At 35.4% G+C, this 22445-nt stretch overlaps 2 protein-coding genes across 5 annotated transcripts; one reads left to right on the forward strand and one right to left on the reverse strand.

The window, feature by feature from the left end:
- The first annotated feature begins 455 nt into the window (after positions 1–455).
- LOC101893066 (BTB/POZ domain-containing protein KCTD3) lies at positions 456–5981 on the forward strand. The gene is made up of 4 exons (XM_005178700.4): positions 456–779; positions 2238–3538; positions 3599–3718; positions 4340–5981. Exons 1-4 carry the CDS (start codon positions 724–726, stop codon positions 5287–5289), a joined length of 2427 nt encoding a protein of 808 aa, XP_005178757.1. The 5' UTR covers positions 456–723; the 3' UTR covers positions 5290–5981.
- Positions 5982–8572: 2591 nt separating this feature from the next.
- LOC131801694 (serine-rich adhesin for platelets-like) lies at positions 8573–21341 on the reverse strand. Of its 4 annotated transcripts, XM_059120635.1 has the most exons (10): positions 20895–21341; positions 19004–19141; positions 18813–18943; positions 18229–18344; positions 17803–18154; positions 17585–17725; positions 15538–16247; positions 15148–15472; positions 12336–12937; positions 11961–12145 (listed from the first exon to the last, which is right to left on the reverse strand). In XM_059120635.1, the coding sequence occupies exons 1-10, from the start codon at positions 21026–21028 to the stop codon at positions 12104–12106; spliced, it is 2691 nt and encodes an 896-aa protein (XP_058976618.1). In that variant the 5' UTR covers positions 21029–21341; the 3' UTR covers positions 11961–12103. The 4 variants fall into 4 exon arrangements, with proteins under 4 accessions (XP_058976611.1, XP_058976607.1, XP_058976624.1 ...); XM_059120628.1 differs by having other exon boundaries at positions 8573–12937; positions 17585–17722; positions 20895–21338; XM_059120624.1 differs by having other exon boundaries at positions 8573–12937; positions 20895–21338.
- Between the last annotated feature and the right edge of the window lie 1104 nt (positions 21342–22445).

Here is a 22445-nt window from a genome sequence, read left to right on the forward strand (position 1 = left end):
TTATAAAATTGTTTAGAACAAATGAAAAGTGTGGTGTCATTGGTAATAAGTAATTCCACGTCTGCAAGAATGTAAACCTTTTCTTTTATGATATAAAAATAGCAAATTTTGGAAGCATTTGGAATAGGTCATATCATTTTTAAAAAATTTCAAAATCAATTCCCAAACTAGAAAATAAAGTGGCCTGACATATTTACGTAGTTTGTATAGAGAAATTCTATATCATATGTTTGCAGGAGTTTACGTTGGTTATTTCTGCTTTGCTTATCATTATTAATACGTTAATTTGTGTACATATTTGTCAGACCGAAAAAAGTACTTCAAGGGCCAGTGAGAACATGGTGTACTTCATGTGAATCAGCTGATTAGTAGAAAACTGTGTTATCATTTTCACTGATTTTGTTTTATAAACTTTCAATCGCAATCAACATAATCGTTTAGTGGGAAAATCGATATATTCGATAATTCTCTAGAAAAAATGCAACAACGTCATAATTGTCAATAAATTTGTTTAAAAACACATCTCATTTGTGTATTGGCACTTGAATAAGACACAAATAAAAGAGTGACATCCATTTGTGTACACGTCGTCAAGTGACAAACGAGAAATATTGAAAGAATTGTGAAAAAAGACAAAAATAATCACCACTAAGGGAGTAGACCCCACTAAGAAGCCAACAAATATTAGTGGGTCGTTGTAGTAGGAATTGGATTGTGCAAGACATGTCCTACTTTGCTCATAGTGGTGATTTGGTTAATCTCAATGTAGGGGGTCAGAGGTGAGTTGAAACTATTTCGGATGGATCAGTGTAATCTGCTGTTAAAAGAAATGGATTGTGCAGAAAATTTCCATCATCTGGCAGAATTTGTGTGTCAAATGATATTTGTGTATACATAGCAAGCAGCAGAGTACTGTTGAATGTTGTTACTACATTCCATCAGATGTACTGAATCATTTGTTTTTCATAGTTTGTTGTTTTTTTTTCGGGGTCACAACAACAATCGTTGTTTTGTCTTTATACGGCTTATCTACGCAGGGAATGTTATTGTTTTACCGCGACGACCAAGACGGATGCCACCACAAGCAAATAATAGTTTAATGGGTTATGAATGAAACGTTTGGGTGATAGTTTTAAATACAAATATGAATGGATGCAAAAATATATACACATCAGTCAATGTAAAAATATACATGATTAGTTTTGCGAAGAGTCTTGAATATAGATTCATATTTCCGCTTACTTTGATATCAGGTTAGTCAAGCTCTGTTCAACAAATTCTGTTGGGACGTACCACTTGTCTTGTTGTGTTGTTATTATGATGCGTGGCATGTTATTGTATCATTCTTCATTTCGAAAACAAGTACATATCACATTTCTTAGAGTCGCCAACAAGTTGTATGTTGAGCTTGTAATTTTAAGAATAATCAAATGTTCATTTGTGCTTTGTGATGATGCGTGATGTTGTTTGGAATGTAAAATGAAGTAAAATAAGTTATAAAGTATCAGTCGGATTTGCCGACAGATGTATACCCTCATCCCAAGTGCGATTATTAAAATATTTTAGGACTTCTGACTGGACTATTCAAATTGTTGACCCTCTATAGAGTAGTTTCCGAAGGAATGGGCCAATATTGCCGTTTCCGTTTTTCAATTTGTTGAGAGCTCATGGAGCTTTGATAAATTATATCAAGTTTGATAATAATCTTTGGATGCTAGATACTATATCGGTGTCTGTCAACCACATTGTAATATTTGACTGTCAAAGACAGTCGAAAAAGTCGGAAAATAAAAAATTAAAAAAATTAAAATTATAAAAATAAAACACTGATGTTTTCAATTGACCTTTAGTCAAAATTAAGTTAATAAGAATTTTTGTCAAACATTAATTTAGTTCGAAGATGGACCATTAGGGTCTATTATTTTTTAAAACATTTCAATCCGAATTATATTTGAACTAAAAAGGGAAAATATAGATCCAGATACCCTTTAACGAAGAAAAATGCAAAAATGAAATCTAAATTAAATTAAAATTAAAGTCTTAAATTGAGGAATTGCTTCCTTCGATTTGTCCCAATCTTTTCATTAACTTCCATGTAAATATCTAGATTTTTAAACGAATTTTTGGCCACATTTTGGGATTTAACCAAAGTGACCAACATTTACAGCTCATTATTTTTCTGGAAAATATGAGGTTTGCTCCAGGATCACTAAGCATCATTCACTTTTTAATTTCAGATTCTCAACTTCAAGACAAACATTAACATGGATACCCGATACTTTCTTTACGGCTTTATTAAGTGGTCGCATTTCAAGTTTAAAAGATGAAACAGGGGCAATTTTTATTGATCGTGACCCAGCTTTGTTTTCCATCATTCTAAACTATTTGCGCACCAAGGAAATTGATGTGAAAAATTGTGAAATACGAGCATTGAGGCATGAAACGGAATACTATGGTTTGACACCACTAGTAAAGCGTTTGGCTTTGTGTGAAGACTTAAATCATTCCTCGTGTGGGGATGTATTGTTTTATGGATTCTTGCCAGCACCACCTATACCACCAAACGATAACATAATAATTAATCAGCAGCAGAATGTTCCGGCTACAAATACAATTTCATCAACAGCAACAGGCCTTCCGAACCAGGAACCGGTAAATTCTTCTCGAAGTAATACTACTACCGCTGCGTCAGCAGCAGCAGCTGCACCAATCCCATTGGAACCATGTCTGCCATCGACATCTGCTGCAGCAGCTTCATCCACAAGTGGCAATGCCAGACCCGGTTCCATGGTACGTGTACCGGAACCTACAAACGTTGTCTCGAATCGTCATTCTTCTCATTCACGCAATTCATCATGGGATTTGCGAGTAGGTCGTGGTAACTCGACAGCACCCGAAAATCGCTGCTGGCCTTCTACAACACGTGGTGAACACTCTCGAAATCCTTCATTAGATTTTATGCGTCATTCTCGAAACTCTTCAGCTGATTTGAACAAACTGATACGCAATGATGTGGGTTTGGTGTTTTCGCCAACTCTTACCTCGAATTGGGTCGATCCACTTCGGGTGCAAATTATCAAGGCCCATCAAAACTGGTTTGCCGTGGCCTATGCTCATTTTGTGGCCTGCTATCGGGTCAAAGATTCTAATGGTTGGCAATTGGTCTTCACCTCACCCTATATCGATTCCACAATTGAACGTATTGCCATAAATTCCAAAGTTAATATGTCCACCGGAGAGGCAATACCTAGTAAAATGGTTGCCATTTCATACGGCAGTCAAATACGTTTGTGGAGCATCCAAGAGGGTGGTGATAAAACCGATATTGGAACATTCAACTTAAATGTGAGAGTTGAACATTTATTTTTCATTGGCAGTCAACTAGTGGCTTTGTCTTCGTCTTCTTCTGGCAAGATTGGCGTTTGGCATGCCATGACTCAACACTGGCAAATACAAGATTTAGTACCGGTTTTATCGTTCGATTCAGCTGGTTCATTTCTTTTGTTGGGTTGCAATAATGGTTCTATATATTATATTGGTGAGTTATGCATCATTTAAATAAAAATATATTAATAAAATTTGTACCCTTTTCTGTTAGATATGCAAAAATTCCCCTTGCGCATGAAAGATAATGACCTATTGGTAACAGAATTGTATAAAGACCCAAATTTGGATCCAATCACAGCCATATCAGTATATTTAACACCAAAAACATCAAGTAAGTAAAATATAGTTACTAAATAATTTAAGCCGTTCAGGGTATCACAAGTCAAGAAAAATGTTAACATTTAGAAGAAGAGGGGGCAAACTGATCACTCTCTATGGCTCCCAACAGCTGATATTATCATTCTGGAGAGGAATGATGGGTGTAGGGCCTATCAATCAATCTTATATATCTAAGAAAATCGCAGCCAAGACGGGACTTTTCATCTTCTGTTTTAATGGAGAAGAATTGCGTTAAGCCGCCGTTTTCTTAATTTCGCCGAAATATGCCACAAGTTCCACTACGAGGAAGTTAAAGGGATGAATTTCGTATAAAATCTATTTTACTAAAAATGGGATCCGGACTGTTCTGGAGGTTGAATTACATAAATATGAATTCACAAAAATCTAGTGATTGCGCTTTCCCGTATATGTATTATGAAATCTCTGACCTTGGTTAAATAATCCAGGAGCCTTAAACACATTTTCAATGGATAAGAAAACCCGACCCTTCTGCCCTAAACGAACACAATGCACGGCTTGCCTTCGAGTGAAATAATAAATTCGCAGCAAATCATATAACATAAACCTACATGATGTTATATAAAGATAACTTTTCATTATCTTTGTATTCTAGGTATTAGCGGCAATTGGATTGAAATTGCTTACGGTACTAAAAGTGGTGCGGTTCGCATTATTGTACAGCATCCAGAAACAGCTGGACATGGACCACATCTATTCGAGACGTTTACAGTGCACCAGAGTCCGGTCACCAAAGTAATGCTTTCCGAAAAGTATTTGGTTTCAGTATGCAGTGAATACCATCATGTACGTACATGGAGTCTGACAAGATTTCGTGGTATGTTATCGACGCAGCCGGGATCTACTCCGGAGGCCTCATTTAAAATTGTATCACTCGATGCTACCGAAACCAATTATAGTTATGTTGCGGGCAATGATTTCGGACCATATGGTGACTATGATGAACAGATCTTTGTGCAAAAGGTTGTACCGGAAACGGATCAATTGTATGTTCGATTGGCTTCGAATGGTGAACGGGTTTGTGTTATAAAATCTGTTGACGGCTCATCAATTACTTCGTTTTGCGTACACGAATGTGAGGTATCCTCACGCATGGGATCTCGTTTCATACTGACGGGTCACTGTAATGGCAACATACAAATGTGGGATCTCACTACGGCGCTAGCTTTGTTTTTCAAAAAGGATGAAAACCACCACCAGAAGCAGAAAATCAACGGCGGACCCGACACCAACGAGCTACTCCGCCTACTTGACCAATGTGAGATCAGTAATAGCCTCTGCTCAACGCCTTGTATGTCACCATGTTTCTCAGCTTTGGCAGGCATGGCACACAACAACACTATAGCGCGTATGAAAGCCAGCAATTTGGCCCTGCTAAATCAATCTCTGCAGCAACAACAGCCGGCATCGTCATCGTCAACAGGCAATTCGTCGGCGTCAACATCGACATTGTCATCACAACATGCGCCGCACCAGCAACAGCAACCGGGCTCGCATTCTTCGGGGCAGTTACGCGGCCATAGCGGTGGCAATGTCAGCGAATGAAATACGGTAGCAACGTTCCCAGAGGCGGCGTTGGTCGGGCGTATTAATACATCATTTGCAGTGTTTCATCTAACGTTGAATGACATACAAATTCGCTGTAAATGTCTGCGTATTGTATTTTTTACTATATTCTATTTAACTATTATGATGTTATGCGTTCTAATAGCACCCTGATGGTATGCATAAACACAAAAATCACCAATATCATCTTCCCTGAAATAAAAACCACCAGCAACAAAATACTTTTAGATATTCAATTACAAACAAAAAACAAAACGAAATGAAAAACCTTGAAAAGGTTTAATGCATTATCTCTACACTTAACAAAAATAAATAATTAGTAGACTAGTTATATATTATTCAGAATTATATACGATTCTCCATTTTTATCTATTTAGATATAATTGTTTTCGATAGAAATTCCATTGTGAACCATCCTACCAGTAAATGTGCGACAGCAAAGAAGAAAATTGTATGTAAAATTTTGTTGTGTTAAGAACTGTGTTTTTTGTTTGGTTTTAATTTAGTTTCAGTCAATAATTCTCTCACAAAAATCTGACTGGGTTTTGCTACATACAATACAACAACATGATGATGGTTTGATCAATATTATATACAAATTGTTTTAATTTTTCTTATTAATATAAACATATTAATGGAAACATAAATAGTTAATAAAAAATATATACACATACATTTTAATTGGTTATTATTGCAAAACGTTTAAATTTGTTACGATCTCTGCTGTTGTTTTCTGAACCAACCCCAAAAGTTGAAAGGATTGAAATTACTCAAATTCGGTATCTATGGAAGTCCACTCCTATGGATATTCCATAGACGTCACCACCCCTTATTCGGTCTTGAGGCTCATAAACTCAATTCGACCGATAATTAATTACGTCTTGCCGCTGCTGATTGAGTGCTTTAAAATTATAAAAATTATCTGGTATTGCCTTGAAAAATCATCTTTTGAGTCTATAGAAGGAGTGGATATTGCTGCCAGATTTCGTCGAATACTGTCTAAGCACCCCAAGTCAATAGGCAGTATAAAGCGAGGTGATGGTACATGGAACAAATCTGGTCCATATACTCTTGACCTTCTATCAGACACATCAGCAATCGTCTCCTACATGGCCCAGCGGAAGATGTGAGTCTTATGGAATGGGAAACAAACTACTACCCCAAAGATTTAAAGGTCGATCAACACCGGTCACACCTTCAAGTCTCTTGATCCTGATGGCATTATATCGTCAATGTTGCAAAATGTATCTAAGTCGGTGTCAGTCACATTGCAGGAGATATTTAAGGCTTGTCCAAGGTAGTGCCTCGTATCCCGCTTGTGGAAAGAGGTAACGATGACCTTGATTCACAAATCCGGAAAACCTAGCATTAACTTTTTTTCTAATGAATACCTCAAGTAACCTTGGACCTGGAAATTTTGTTCAGATTTAAATTTAAGTATATTAAGTACATCGAGCACGTCTAGGTCAAGGGTCGGCAAGAGGAGAGGAGAATATTTATATTCGTCATTTATTCTGATGCCACGGTCGATTAATACGAGCGTCGAGCGACCGCTTGAGTTCTGGTGGCCAACCGAAGGTGCACATTTTCAGCTGACCTCTTTGGCATGTAAACACGATCGGTTTGTTTGTTTACAAACTGCTGGACAACGAATGTTTTCTCATCGGAGAAAACCAAATTCGGCAGTTCACCACTTTCGGAATAACGAATAACTTTTTTTTTAAATTCTCACTAAAATGCTTTTGTACGCTTGTAAACAATATAATGAGCTGTCACTGGAATAATTTTAACAGCTATCGGACGAGTGGTTTTTTCATCTCACCCTGTACTTCTATTCTGAACCTAACTCTAACTCCATGCAAAGTCTCGCGAGTATCGAACGAAAGGACAGCCACACATAGCTAGACTGACTTAGCTCAGTGAGATGGCAAGATTGATATGTAACATCGTACGTCTAGGACCGATATTTCGAAGTATTTCAAATAGCCCAAATGACGTTTAAGGGTATAATAATTAAATATGATTGAAAAGTGGAATGTCTGTACTCATTTCTAATTCTAAGTAATTGCCCATAGACCGTTGTACTTTATTAAATTTTTTCTTTTGAAATCTTAGGGCTCCAGTCTGTTATTTTTAAAAAGTTTATAAAATTATGCACATATTTTGGAACATTTTTATTGATATAATAATCAGCACTGATTAGAAAAAGACATTTTTAAAAATCGACACATATCCAGCCATACCCCATAAAAATATTACTAAGTGATGGCATACGTTTTCGATTGTTCATAGGACGATTTTCTCCGAAGATATTTACTCAAAAGAATATGAAATGTCCTTTGCAAAAAATTATAAATTAGACCATCCACTGTGCATGGTTATGACTTCATCTTTAAAATTAGTTAAATATATTTAATACAAACTACGCACATAGTAAAGAAAGTAAAATTAATTTTCGAATATGATCATTATCATCATAGATTGGAGAAGAATTGATAAACAAAATTTTTCTTCCAATCAAGATAAGGGTAAATGATTGAGAAAGTTCAGCGCATTTGTTTAATGCGCCTATCAATTTTATTTATAAATTTATCTATAATTTTGTTATTGCTGCAATAAGTTTCTTTTTATTAATAAACAAAAATGAAAGAAACAAAACAAACGGCGTTTGCAATGACTATTGCCATCAAATGGCAATGATAAAGAACCATTGTTTTTGCCCACTGCTATTGGAGTTTATTGAGAAATTAAACTATTTGATACCTTACCTACCACAAGGGAATTCGATTTAATACCATATTAAATTTATAAACATACATACCTTGAATCAACTAGCTTCCAAATGCCTGCTGCATGAGGAGCAATAAAAAATACAGATTTTTTCTTTTTGTATGGTAGGCATAATATAAAAAGGCCCTTTATATTTCTTAATACGGTTTGTTTTCTCTTCGCTTCTTTTTTCTTGTTTTTTTTTAATAAATAAAAATTCATCCTTTTCTTTCTTAAAAAATACATACAAATTATTATGTCATTTGTTTTATCGTTTTTTTTTTTGTGTGTTTTGTAAACATTTATCTTGACAAATATGCTACACATAATTGGCTTATCATCCGTTCAATTACAATACTAAGAATTAAAGTAATAAAAAATTACAAAATATTATATCTATATTTATGTGTTGTTGTTGTTTTTAATTAATTTCTAGGCCAACGTGCATTGAATGAGTGCGTTGAATTGTGCTCTGGTATTTTGTTAATTTTACTTTTCTTTTAAGTATATAAGAAGACTTATATATATCAACGAAAACAACAATTCAATGGAAAACAAAATATGTTGAGGGAAAAACCAGTAATTATATTGTACAGGATACCACTCTGTTCTAAGAGATAGACTTTTTCATTTTCTTTTTTTAATTAATGTTACACCGAATACAAACTGAAAACAATATTTGTTTGTTTGTTGAAACCATTAAATGTTCGATTGCGTTTGAGAAACTTGAGCGCCTATATTAAATATAGTGCGAATCTCTACTTTAAGAATATAGAAATCTAATGATTTCATGGCAAACAAATGAAGGGGTTTTAAATTCGGAATTAGAAATAAGGATATGCAAAATGTGTAGTAATTATAAATACTATTGTGTGATTGCGTTGATCGATACTGGAATGTGAGGTCTATGCAAAAACATGTAGAAATTTTGAAAAATTTTTATAGCAAATATTTCTATCTACTGATCATTTGCAATACCAGACCTGGAATACCGCAAAAAGGGCAAAATTCGATGATAGCCAGTGGAAGCATCCCGGTGTATATACAGTGTGAGATAAAAAAAAACTGAAATCAAGTCCAGACTTCTGTCATTTCTAAGCCACTCGTCCGACAGTTGGAAAAATTATTCCAGTGAGAGCACATTATATTGTTTACAAGCGTACAAAAGCATTTTGCTGAGGATTTTCCAGAAAATAAGTTATTCGTGATGGAATTCAAGCGGGATATGGTGATAACTCTATATTTGGCTTGAAAACAACAAGTGGCTATGGTTAGAGCACTCCAGCATTTAAATGTGAATAAATCGTTTGTGTCTCGCACCATCGCTCGTTACTGTGGTACTGGCAGCGTAGCGTAGCCCGACGTCAAGGAAGTGGGCGGAAGAAAACAGCAACATCAGCAGAAATGGTTCGAAAAGTAAAAAATCGACATGAAATGAGTTCGAGGTAAAGCCATTGAAATTCCAAAAAGTGCAAGAACTTACACCGCAACAGAAAGAAAATAGACTCAAAGGAGCTAAAGAGTTGCTTCGCTTGGCCGAAAGAGGTGAACTGCTGAATTTGGTTTTCTCCGATGAAAAAACATTCGTTGTCCAGCAGTTTTTTAACAAACAAAATGATCGTGTTTACTTGCCAAAGAGGTCAGCTGAAAATGTCCACCTTCGGTTGGGCACCAGAACTCAACCGCCTGCCATGGTGATGGTGTGGGCCGCCCGTCATAACAGCCGATGGTCGCTCTCCGCTCGTATTAATCGACCGTAGCATCAGAATAAATGCCGAATATTATCGCGTAAATATTTTGGAGGGTGTATTAAAGCCTTGGGCACACAAACATTTTGGCAGCAGACCTTGGACAAAAATATCCGGATACCAATCTGTTGGACTATTGGGTCTGGAGTATCTTGAAAAGCAAGGTTGGCATTAAAAATACCAAAGTGTCGACCACCTCAAGCAAGCGCTTCGGCGGGAATGGACCAAAATACCGCAGAGCAACATTCGGACAGCTTGTAACGGTTTCATTTACCGTTTGAAGGCCATAATTCGAACCAAAGGTAACCAATTCGAACAAATCTAAACTTATTCTAAAATTTGATGCTATTTCCGACGTCAATAAAATTAAAAAAAAGAAAAAAATATGGCGTTTGACTCTGTTGCAGTTTTTTTTTATCTCATAGTCTATTCTCTTACTAATGCATCGAAGTGATAGAATAAAAAATTTTAATTTCAAATATAAATAGCAATTACCCTGTAATACTTTACAGTATTCAAATATAATTTACTCATCAAAAAGGCTGCATTCGTATATTTACAGAGTCCGACCGATAGACATTGCGACATTTGCGAAATCAATTTGTCTAACAATACCACAGGTAAATTGAAATAGACTAGGCGAAATTCACAATCCCTACTTTCTACTTTTTTGTTTTAAAAGTGAGACAAAAAAGTGCCCGAACGTATAAAACTGACAGCTATGATAGTTGGGCATTCACCATATAAACCTCAAATGTTCATAAGAAGAAATATAAACAACAACTTAATATTTTCCAAAATATTGCAAATCTTTATATTTCTAACGGAAATAGCAGATGTGGGAAAATATGGTAAAAAAGAACTGACCTTTCTGAAACACAAAACATTTTGGAAACCCCTCTACGTATGGTAAAGAAGATATTCGAAGTTATTCGACAATTATAATATTTATGCTATAAAATTTATCACAGCTGAAAAATGGTAATTGCAATGGCTTGTATTTATTCCTCTCTCCAAAATGGTGGAATTTAAAATATGTAAATATCGAATAAATTCCCAAATTTTTTTTAGAAATCTGAAATTTAAGGGCCTGTTTCTGTATGATGATACGAAGTGAACCAGAACCAAATACACAAATTCCATGTTTATCTATTAAATGTAATACTTTTGAAAAAAATACAATGAGTGCGTGTATTTCTTTAGAGTTCACTTTCGAATTGTCTTACAAAAACCAGCCATGAAAAGCACTTCCATATGGCTGTGAATTGTATTAATCGCCGAAAAGGTCATATGCCAAGGGATTATATCTGTCGATAAACCAATAAACACATTCTAAATTGTTTTTTTTTATAATTTGGGAAATTAATTTTTAGTGAAATTTGCATTTAAGAAAGTTACTTTGACGTTCAATTTGCGTTGGGCTAATGGGTATTCTTTGGACAGTCTTCTGAATGACGATTTTTATTGTAGCCATTGATTAACTGATTTATTTGTGGATCATTTTCAATGAATACAAAACTGGATTTTTTCCAATGAGTTTAAAATCTTCACTTTTGGCCATCAATTTTAAACGGAACAGAGTGGTATATAATGTATTCTAAAATAATGATACTATCTAATACACATATAAATATATATATTGATACATATGTTATAATGAAATTTACATAATTTATATTTATACTTAACGACAAAGTAAAACAAAATAATTTTAAAATATACATACACTTTTTCAAAGCATGAAAAAAGAAAACAACAGATTCACATAAAACAATAATCATTTAAAAAAAATAATATTTATATATCATCGGTGAAATGATATGTTCGTGCCAATACTTAATAATTGCTAAGCAAAAAAGCCCTAAAATAGTATAGTAGTTACTTGTTACCACACCCCCTGTATAAGGTGAGATTTTCTGTATATACTTGGTTGTTTTTGTTGTTGTAAAAATCAATAATGGAATCACTCTTAGTTCCTATTTATACTTGAAAATAGTCATTGACCAAAATATCATTTGCTGTATTATCTTGGTTTGTTATAGTTACTTTGGAACCATTTGCCTTTAACATTTTGGAATGTTGTTCCGCCATGCCTGCTGCTGCTGCCGCCGAACTATTGCTACTACTGCTGCTGCTACTGTTTGTTGTTGTAGTGGTGGTGGTTGCTCCAGCTGTGTGGGTAGAGGCTTCAGGACTACTTAGCTGAGTTATGTCATCTGAGATTTCCGTATGTAAACGTTCATAGGGATTCTCCTCCCCTTCTTGGCCTGAGGTGTTCAAATAGCAGACGGATTCATAGTTGGGATCTGTTTCGCTGCCTGTAAGGGATTCATATTGAGAAGATGAGGTAGGTGTTTGGCGAGAACTAATTGTGCTAGTGGTTGTTAAATTTGTGGAAGTGGAATTGATCGAGCTGGTGGTATTAAGCATAGAACTACTGGTAATGGACGTTGGTGATGTAATGGAGAGTTCTGTGGTTGTGCGTGGTGTTAACAATTCTTCATCTACCATTGATTTTTGTGAAGCACTCAGCGGTAGGTTGGGTGGTGTTCGTATTGTCGTTGCTTGCTCGCCGGCAGCAATATTCTTCTCAGCAATGCGTGCATAATGATCACTGTCAGTCTCTAATTGGTTGTCATCGGAATTGCCGCCGCCGCCGCCAATTGCTTCACGTTTTGTTTCCAAAATACTGGCATAATTATGATTGGCATCGGTCCGTTTAACGTCGGCTATTGTACTATAGCCAGCTGCTGTTTCTGTTTCTCCTCTCACTTTACTATAACCATCTAGGGAATCTTCACCGTCGACAAGTACATTTTTCTTTTCCAAAACCTTGGCATAGCCATCATCGGAGGCTCCGGCCGAATTTGTTGGACCCTTGAGTACTTCATAGTTGGGATCATAATCCGATGATTTCTTTTCACAATCATCCTGTAACAGTTGCTGTTGATGGTGGTGATGAAGATTTTTTGGTTTCTCTAAAGTCTCATAGCCGGGATCATTTGAACTGGCGGCATTGGGCGGTTGAGCTATAGTTTCATAATGTTTATCGCTATTATTTAATTGTACACTGTAGACATTTATCGGTGGTACAGATGATGAGGTATGAACTGCAACATATTAGCGCATATAGCAAAGAAGTACGTAAAATAAACAAATGCGAAAATAAATTCGTTGAATGAGTATAAAATCGGGGATATAGAATACTATATTAACTATTAAAGAAATTTAGGGGAATGAATGAAATCTTGACAACATTTTACACATAAATAATTGGGAAGGAGTCACCAAAGCGTTTACATACTCAACGAGTGTAACAATTCAGAAAAAAAAAACTTTTGTGGAGTTTCATGTTCTACTCATATAATGTGTCCTTGAAACTCTTTGTTCAAACCTTGATTTAAGAAAAACAAAAATTATCAATTTTTAATACAGGATGAGATGAAAAAACTGCTACCAACTTCATGTATTTCTGTCATTTCTAAGGCACTCGTCCGGCAGCTATTAAAATTATTCCAGTGACAGCTCATTATATTGTTTACAAGCGTACAAAAACATTTTGGTAAGAATTTTCCAGAAAAAATGTTATTCGTGATGGAATTCAAGAGTGTGATTTCTTTATATTTGGCAGGAAAACCACAAGTGGCTATCGTTAGAGCACCCCAGCATTTAACTGTTAATAAATCTTTTTTGTCTCGTAACATCGCTCGTTACCGTGATACTGGTAGCGTAGCCCGATGTCAAGGAAGTGGACGGAAGAAAACACCAACATCAGCAGAAATGGTTGGAAAAGTAAAGAAGCTACTTGATCGAAAACCTCGTCGCAGTGGCCGAAAAATGGCTCGTGGGTTGAACATATCGCGATATTCCATTAGGCAAATCTTAAAAATGAGCTCGGGGTAAAGTCATTGCAATTCCAAAAAAGCAACAGAAAGAAAATAGCCTCAAAAGTGCTAAATGGTTGCTTGGCTTGACCGAAAGTGGTGAACTGCAGAATTTGGGTTTCTCCGATGAGAAAACATTCGTTATCCAGCCATTTGTAAACGATCGTGTTTACTTGCCAAAGAGGTCAGCTGAAAATGTTCACCTTCGGTTGGCCACTAGAACTCAAGCGCCATAACAGCCGATGGTCGCTCTCCGCTCGTATTAATCGATCGTGGCATCAGAATAAATGCCGAATATTATCGCGAAAATATTCTAGAGGGTATATTAAAGTCTTGGACGTGCAAACATTTTGGCCACGGACCTTGGACATTCCAACAGGACTCAGCAGTACGAGCCAACCAAGAATGGTTACAAAATGAGGTTCCTCGCTTCAAGCAAGCGCTTCGTCGGGAATAGGCCAAAATACCGCAGAGCAACATTCGGGCAGCGTGTGATGGTTTAATTGGCCGTTTGAAGGCCATAATTCGTGTCAAAAGTGACCAATTCGAACAAATCTGAACTTATTCTAAAATTTTATGCTATTTCCGTCATTTTTGCTTTCATTTAATAAAATGTAAAAAAATGCACAAATGATGGCGTTTGACTTTGTTGCAGTTTTTTATCTCACCCTGTAATGTAGCTAAGATAACCTATTTGTTATCATCTTAATATATGATATACTCAATTTCTCAAAAGATTTTATTTAAATCAATTTTTCTGAGTTACAACACTCTTGGTGTAAATGATCGCAAAAGTAGGATAAAAGAAAATTCCATTAAAGAAAAAAAAAAAGGATTGGGCTAGAAGTCAAAAAAGTAATGGTTTAACGATACTCTCTACTTTTTAATTCGAATTATTAAAATTTAAATCTATTGTTTATTTTTTACAAAAAATAATAACAGTAACAAACATAAGTTCAAGCATCTTTTCAAAACAACGTCATACAAAATATGTCCGTAAAAAGGTTTTTGTTTAATTAAAGCATGCAGCCTTTGTAAGGAGGGTTTCCGTTAATACTAACCACAGGTTCCAAATTAACAAATTCGTTAGGATTTTTTTTAGATTTGTTTGAGTTTACGTTCAATTTCACAAAATAGGAAAGAAATAATGCGTTGAGAATTTCATTTTTATAGTACTAACAACGATTTGTTTTGGAAAAAATAACAATTTGAATAAGTTGATACGGTGACAAAACATGTGGTTCAGTGATTTTGGTTTAACAATGGACGAAGGAGAAGCATATAAGCATTTGTAGTTTTTTGTTTTTGGAAAATATTGTATAGGAAGAAAGAAAAATGTTTAGACACATGAAACACATGGAATATATAAGATTGGAATAACGAGGAATACAAGTTATATAAAATAGCAGCATAAAAGACCTTTCATTATTACTCACCATTTTCCCGCTGTCGTTCTTTCTGTAGGACATGAGCATAGCCGTCCGATTTACGATTTTCTATTATACCTTGTGTGGAGTTTCCACGCATAGCATCGGCGGGTATAGTTTCATAACCATGATCCTTCGATGCTCCATAACTATTGCTACGTAAACGACGATCACTGATGGTATTAACACCATACGAATTGTTACTCTCTAATTTGTCCAAGGGACTAACACCCAAAGCGGAGGCACTGTCATCGGTGTTGTATTTTCTTTGCAGAATGGGTGAACTGTTTTGTGATGAGGGTGAATTGCGTGAGAATTTGTTCTTTTTCATAACCTAAAACAAAAATAAATAAAAAATTGTTATTACCCCATTGAAAAAATGATGAGTTTTTACCATACCTTGGCATACATTCCTTCGATGTCTTTTGAAGGACTTAAGCTTTTGTTTCTCCTCTGAGGTGAACTATCAAGTGGTACATCTGTGACACCCTCCTCCATTAACTCTCCAGCGCATTCAATCACAGATATTACCGAGTTACGTCCCGACGTCAAATTACTCGAACTCAGCGCTTGTAATTGTGTTGTGGACGACGAAACATTGGACTTTGGTGTTGGCGGTAACGGTGAATTGGCTTGACGTTTTTCTGGCTTGGGTGAACCTAGATTACACAGAGAAGTACTGTTGTTAGACGATGCTGAGGCCTGCCTCGAATGCATTTGTGCTCTTAAACTATCAACGGGTGGTGGTATTGGTGTCGCTGTTGTTGTGTTTGTTATAAGTTCTAAACTTGAACGCATTGCACCGACATTGACACATGTATTTGTGGAATGTTGTGAACTGAACGATGCATTATGATGATCGCTTGTAGAATGTGAAGATAGTGAAGAAAGATTTTGTTGTCCTGTTGCCAACAGATGACCACTGCTGCTGACTGGTAATTGCACAGTGCTTGCATTTGTGTTATTTATTTCGACCGAGACTACCATTGAATTTGGTGATTGCATAGGCTGAATTTGGGCATAAGTTTCGGAGCCACTGGTATAGATATCTGTGGCGATATTGGTTTGTGGTCGATTATTGGGGTCTTCAATAGCAGCATAAGTTTCATCTAAAATTAATGAATTTGAAATTTAATACGAAATAGAGCAAGACAATTCGAAATAGAGGCGCTATGGCCGCATCTGCAATTCAAGTTTTAATGGAATTTTTCAGAAAATCAGAATAGGGAGTTGCCTTAGATGCAAGGCTTTATAAGATAGTCTTAAATGTCTGTTGGAATCATCAGTAATCTTCTATCAAAAACTGCCTTGTAAATAGAGCCGAATGAGATTAGCATCGAACAATAAAAAAAGAATATATATCTGCCTGACTTCCTCAGAGTTCATTAATTTTAAGACATTTTCTAAACATTTTGCTAGGAAAAGCTTATATTTCGAAATGGTTTCGAAGCAATAGATTGATATATTGAATGCTGGGAAGTATGTTGATCAACATCAGGATATGTACAGCCACTTTAGCGTACAGATTTATTACTGCTTTCCTCTAACAAAGTTGAGACCTAGTGGGTGTTGAGTTAACCTTGACTACCGCAGCGTAAGCCCATAACCAGTTGCAGGACAACAGTAGAAGAAAAAAACGACGATTGCACTAGTCTCGCCGTGAAAAGATCCATTGCTAAGCTCGTGTAAAATGCTTTAAAATCTTAAATTACTACAAGTTTTAAATTTGTTTGTTTTGATACAATATTAAATTCGTTGAGGTCTTTAAGTTCTCATTATATAAAAATGCTCCATGCAAAATATGGGTACAAGTGATTTGGGATTCTGTTTTAGGAGCGCGTTCCCTAGAAGATCCAATGCATACAATTTAAACCGAATTTGAAACAATGAAAAAGCCATTAATAAATTTAATCTTCATGACAATAAAATTGTGTTTTTTGTGACATTTCCTATATCTCGTGGCATTGACGTTTTATTTGGGTTTTACAGAGTTTATGACCACACTCATTTATTTTAAAACTATTGATCTGTTCCAAAGCCTACTATTTTTGCAATTGTTTTCGATTTCATAAAGGGAAATCGGTTATCGTTCTAAAAACTTTTGTTTTGCAGTTCTGTTCTCAAATTGAAGAAAACTCAAATGTTACCAGGACTCATGTACTCATACTTTGGAGTTTTTGAAATATCTTTTCAAGAAAGCCACAGCTGAAGTTTCTGTGAAACCATAGCTGTCTAACTGAACCCTGAGACATGAACCTATCTACCATTTCTTGCATCTCAAACGAATTGAAATTGTTTCGACGCCGAGTATAGATAATCTACAAATTCGTTCTATATTTCTCATTTGTTCATTATATGCATCAGGCAGATAATTTTAGAAACTCTTTCCATTACAAAATATCGCGAGATTTTTTGAAATTGCCATTTTCTTGCCTTATGTTCATACCTGAATCGTCGGATACTGTAGCATAGTGTGAATCATTGACATCTCGCGAATGTCCAGCGCTGCGTGTTGCTGACTGTACTTGTGGCTGTTGAGCCAATATATTTGCCAATGGTTCTCGTACACTGATACTGGTATAACCTTCTGATAAAAAAAATAGCACAATTAAAGAGAGTTTGTCATATTTATATACGATTATTTTGTTAGCTGAATTATCTCACTTGACGAATCCTGTGAATCACCACTAAAATGTTGATTAGCTATGGGTGGCGTCATATACGGCAAATCTTGGCTAGCCGAAATCATACCGGCTATGGCCGAAGCAGCGGGTATTTCAGCTTCATGTTGACCATTGTCGTTAGCATGTTCCGCATTATCACTGTGATGTGATGTGCGTTGTTGATGGATCGATTCGTTATTGCTTACATTGAGTTGAGTACCTGACGTATGGTGATGATGGTGTTGTTGTGACTGGGCGCCGTCAACAATAGAATTTGAAGAAGGCGCCGATGATGCTAAATGTGAAGTAGACGGTGCATTTAACTGTGCATATGGATGCTCTGTGGGACGCACCTATGAAATAACAACAACAAAGACAATGTTAGGTTTTTTTCTTGGTATTATCTGTTTTTTTGTTTATCGTATACCTTTGCATAGTCATGTGGTGAATTCTTAACTCTTGAGTACGGGGAACTAACATCGTCTGCCTGACTTATGGAACTGTGCTGAGAAACACTTATTTGTTTCTTTAAACTTGGTGTGGCTAAAACAATGGCAATGCGTTTGTGATTTTAAATTAGTATCATTTCAATGTAAGGAAGTTCTAACTAAAATTTTGTGAGTTATTTAACAGTTGTAAGGAAACAAATAATAGTAATTTGCTTGTCCATTCTCAATGTTGTGGCAATAGACATTTTCCAATGACTTCCTACATTTGTAATCCTTGCTGTTAATACGCAGATACATAAAAGTTTTTTTTTTCAGTGCCTTATATCACCGGCTAGCTTCTTCGAAGAAGAACAAATTAGTTTCAGATTGAGTTTGTTTGATTGCGGTTCATAATTTATATTTGTTTACCCTACGTTCCTTTGTTCTTTTACGAAAAAGCCAGCCGATGACACAAGCCATGTATCTGCATCTTTATGTTCCAATTTTATTAAATCAGTTTAATATGTTGTATAGTAATGTAATATAATTGTATTATTTTATTCTGTTTTATAGCGATACTTACGACTTTTATTTTGATTTTGAGCATCCATAAGCATTTTGTCGGCCACCGTTTCATAAAGCTCAGATCCGGTATCACCGTTTGCCTCAGCCACTGGTATATCGGGTAAGGAACGATGGGCTGCTGTGCTGGCCCTAAGAAAAAATCGGAATGCATATTATCAACGGTATTAAATGTTGATTATTTTGACTAACCTCTTTTCAGAATCCGCTTGAGATACAGTTGAATTATTAAGATCGACATGAGATTCACTGGCATTCAATTGTGTCACAACTACTACTTCATCGGGATTTTTTAATTTAACCATGCCCTCCAAACCCAGCAGGTCATTTCTGGAAAAAATTGAAATAAACATGAAATTAAATAATATTCTAAAAATATTGGTTAAGGTGATCCCTAAATCGGGTAATAAAATAATTTATAAACCTGGAGTTCAATTAGCTCCATGGCAATTATATTATTTAGGGACACGATACTTAAGACCATAGAGTTAGTTCTAAGAAATTCAAATTTTCATAATAGCTGTGACTAAGGGCCGGAAGGAACGTTCGGAGAAGGGTATAATTGAAGTAATATCTTTAAGGACAACAAAGGTAAAAGCTACGTTCTCAAAATAATCACAAGAATCGGAATGTATATGATTGGGGCGATATTGCTTTTAAGTAATCTCTAAGGCCGTTAGCTGCAGACAAATGCAAAACTCGTTAGAAATTATAATTAAAGTTGGAAAAACAACTTATATATGACGTAATCACGATACAAAAGAAATATATGTATAGAGCTTTGACATTTTTAATCAGATTTTGGATTTGTAAAATTTAGATGTCTCTATCCCTTCCAGCACAAATTCAGCTTGTATAAAAAATTATCAGCACAGATGGTTGCTAATATTTTGATTATTAGAAAAGCATTTCCTGGTGGAAATCCGAAAGTGCATTCAGGAAATATTTTTTTTTTTTCGGTAACAATTTATGCTATCAGAATTTGAAGATTTGATCTATTGATGCATTTAAAACGTTCAGCTATTAGCAGTTTTTAACAAGGCCTGTGCAACAAAACCTTCCTTTTTTAGTGAAAGGCCCTTGTGTGTGGTGAAGTAGAAACTTTTATATAAAACAATTTTATATAATTGCATTTAGGACCTTAAGAGATTTACATAGATATCCACAGTATAAGTTTTGAATGTCCAACTCAAACTTTAACAATTTTCAACAAAGGTCCAGTTCATAATTTATATCCGTTTTTAGTATTGACATTTGGAAAGCCCCGGTCACATTTTGCAAACGAAAGAAAAGTCATTTATATTTCGGTTTTGTAAGAGGCAAACTTAATCTCACAAACGTTTCGCTAATTTATTTTTTCTCACGCTGCAGGGCATAAAAAGTTCGTACAGACCGTACTTTCTAGCTTTTTCATGTGCCTCTATAACTTATGGAAAATATACCTAATTTACAATCTATCCTATGGTGAAGGTAATTAGTTTAGTACTGGACATTGTTGGAAGTTTGAATAGAAAGTAAACCAAGCATAACATCTGAAAAAATGCTTTTGCAACCATAACGAATGGAATTATGTTGCATCCACTATCGAAAAAAACTATAGCACGACAGCAAATACATAGATCTTCGTCGTCTGTTATCTGCCACCTTTTCTACAGTTTGTTGTTCATGGGGACTAACAATACTTTCCCCGAAATCAAAGTGATGTTTACATCACTGTGTGTTTGTCCAAGAGCAGCACACAACCTAAGTACGACGAACATACATTACGATGCAAACACCTAAACTCAAATCAACTAGCTAACCAGCAGCAACAACATTTGTACTGAGCAAAATAGCAGCAATGAAATGACTACTGTGATACTCCATCAATACGCTATGATTTAGAAAGGCTTCAGCACCAATACACATGAAACAAGCAAGCTCACAATGTAAGCTGCCCCTTCTGCCCCTGGGCCATCAAATGTGCTAGCCCCACCAAACACATACCCTCCCACTCCCCAAACCACAACTGTCAGTCACCTCTGTGACACAAACTGCCTGCAGTAGTTGTAATCATCATTGTCGTTTTTTTTCTATTACTCACTTTGGCAATTTTTTCTTGCAACAGAGACACGCCGCCAACATTATAACTAATGTTATGGACACATTCACTGTCATCAATAGTATGTAAAGAAATCGTTCCTTCTGATATTCCTCGTTGTTCTCCTCTTGTAACATAATAATTATATTTTGGCCACAAAATTTATCTCCTTGTGTTTTTATGAATTTGTTTTGTTTTGCTTGGCTGTGTTCGCTGGCTAAGCTTTGGTTTCCAATTATTTTTCACTCCTATTAATCACTTTAGCTCCTCCTCTGCGGCAAAGAGCTATTGTTTGTTTATTTAATTTATTCAATTCACAACAAGCACACATTGGACGTTTTGTTTGGGGGGTATTCGGGATCAATAAATAAATATTATTATTCGTTTATAAAATATTTTTTCTTTTTAGTTTTGCATAGAAATTTTCTTATTCGTAGTGCAGTGTGACGTTTTTCTCCTCTCATTCGTAACTAGAGCTGGCAAAAAGTCGATGGTACTTTTGATAGTATCGATATTTTATGTTTATGAGGAGTATCGATTGCTAGTTATTTTTCCATCAAAAAAAAAAAATGCCAGATGTGTTAGGTAGTCGCATCAACGCAGCTGACGGTAGAAAGATATGTCAAAACATCGTACAATAAAAAGGTAAAGTAGAGCTCCCAGGTGATTACAATTTTCTTCTAAGTGTGTCCGACTTCTGCCAATTTTGTGTATGTATTTGTTGTTGGAAGAAAATTAAATTGCGGGGCGCGCATTAGTAATATTAACGAGATTTGCCATGCAATTGAAAGATTGAACACTTAGGATCATATTTTTGAGAGAACATCCAAGCTTTTCATTCATCTTTCGCGCTATTTGTCTCATTTTAGAAATGGACAAAAATATCAAATAAATGAAAACTTGTTGCCTATAATTTTGAATAATTCTGACAGAAAGCGGGCATACTCTTATGGCTGTATTTCTGTAGTTTTACGAAGCTGGTTTACCTCCTTATTGTACCATGAGTCAAAATGTAGTTTAAAAAATTCAAAAAATCTTAAATATGAATGAAAAAGTGGTGTGTGTAAATAGTAATTTGATAAATAAACAGTTTAAAATGGTTTATCAAAGGAGTAATAGTTGAGCATTTTTTTTTTGATATAATTATTCTGCTTCAGAACTGCAGGAATGTAAATTTTTTTACTATTATAACCGATTTTCGAAGACAATTTAAAAAAATAGTAGATTCTAGCAGATACTTGAACAGGAAAAAGAAAAAATCAGTTATCGTAGTGAAAAATGCACATACTTGCAGGTCTGGAACAGGCCATATGTCAAAAAGGGTCTTTTGGAAGTAATGAGGAATAATTTTAACGTTAACAGCACAGTTTGCTGCAAATTTTGATAGTGCATTCTATTTCAGAACCTGCAAGAATCTACTATCTTTGTCATTTTTTCTATATCGGAAAGTGAAAATCGGTTTTCATCTTACGAACCGTCTTCAAAGGAACTAGGAAAATGCAACTCTGTGTCAAACAGACATTTTAAACTTGCAACCATGGTACAATGAAGAGA

Source organism: Musca domestica, unplaced genomic scaffold (genome assembly GCF_030504385.1).
Source record: "Musca domestica strain aabys unplaced genomic scaffold, Musca_domestica.polishedcontigs.V.1.1 1, whole genome shotgun sequence".
Classification (NCBI taxonomy): domain Eukaryota; kingdom Metazoa; phylum Arthropoda; class Insecta; order Diptera; family Muscidae; genus Musca; species Musca domestica.

Coding starts and splice junctions, on each gene's coding strand:
- LOC101893066 (XM_005178700.4), top strand. CDS start 724: ATGTCCTACTTTGCTCATAGTGGTGATTTGGTTAATCTCAATGTAGGG. Junction 3,539..3,598: donor TGGTTCTATATATTATATTG/GTGAGTTATGCA, acceptor CTTTTCTGTTAG/ATATGCAAAAATTCCCCTTG. Junction 3,719..4,339: donor TTTAACACCAAAAACATCAA/GTAAGTAAAATA, acceptor TTTGTATTCTAG/GTATTAGCGGCAATTGGATT.
- LOC131801694 (XM_059120624.1), bottom strand. CDS start 21,028: ATGTTACAAGAGGAGAACAACGAGGAATATCAGAAGGAACGATTTCTT. Junction 18,944..19,003: donor CAAGCGGATTCTGAAAAGAG/GTTAGTCAAAAT, acceptor ATTTTTTCTTAG/GGCCAGCACAGCAGCCCATC. Junction 16,248..17,584: donor TACAGTATCCGACGATTCAG/GTATGAACATAA, acceptor CATTAATTTTAG/ATGAAACTTATGCTGCTATT.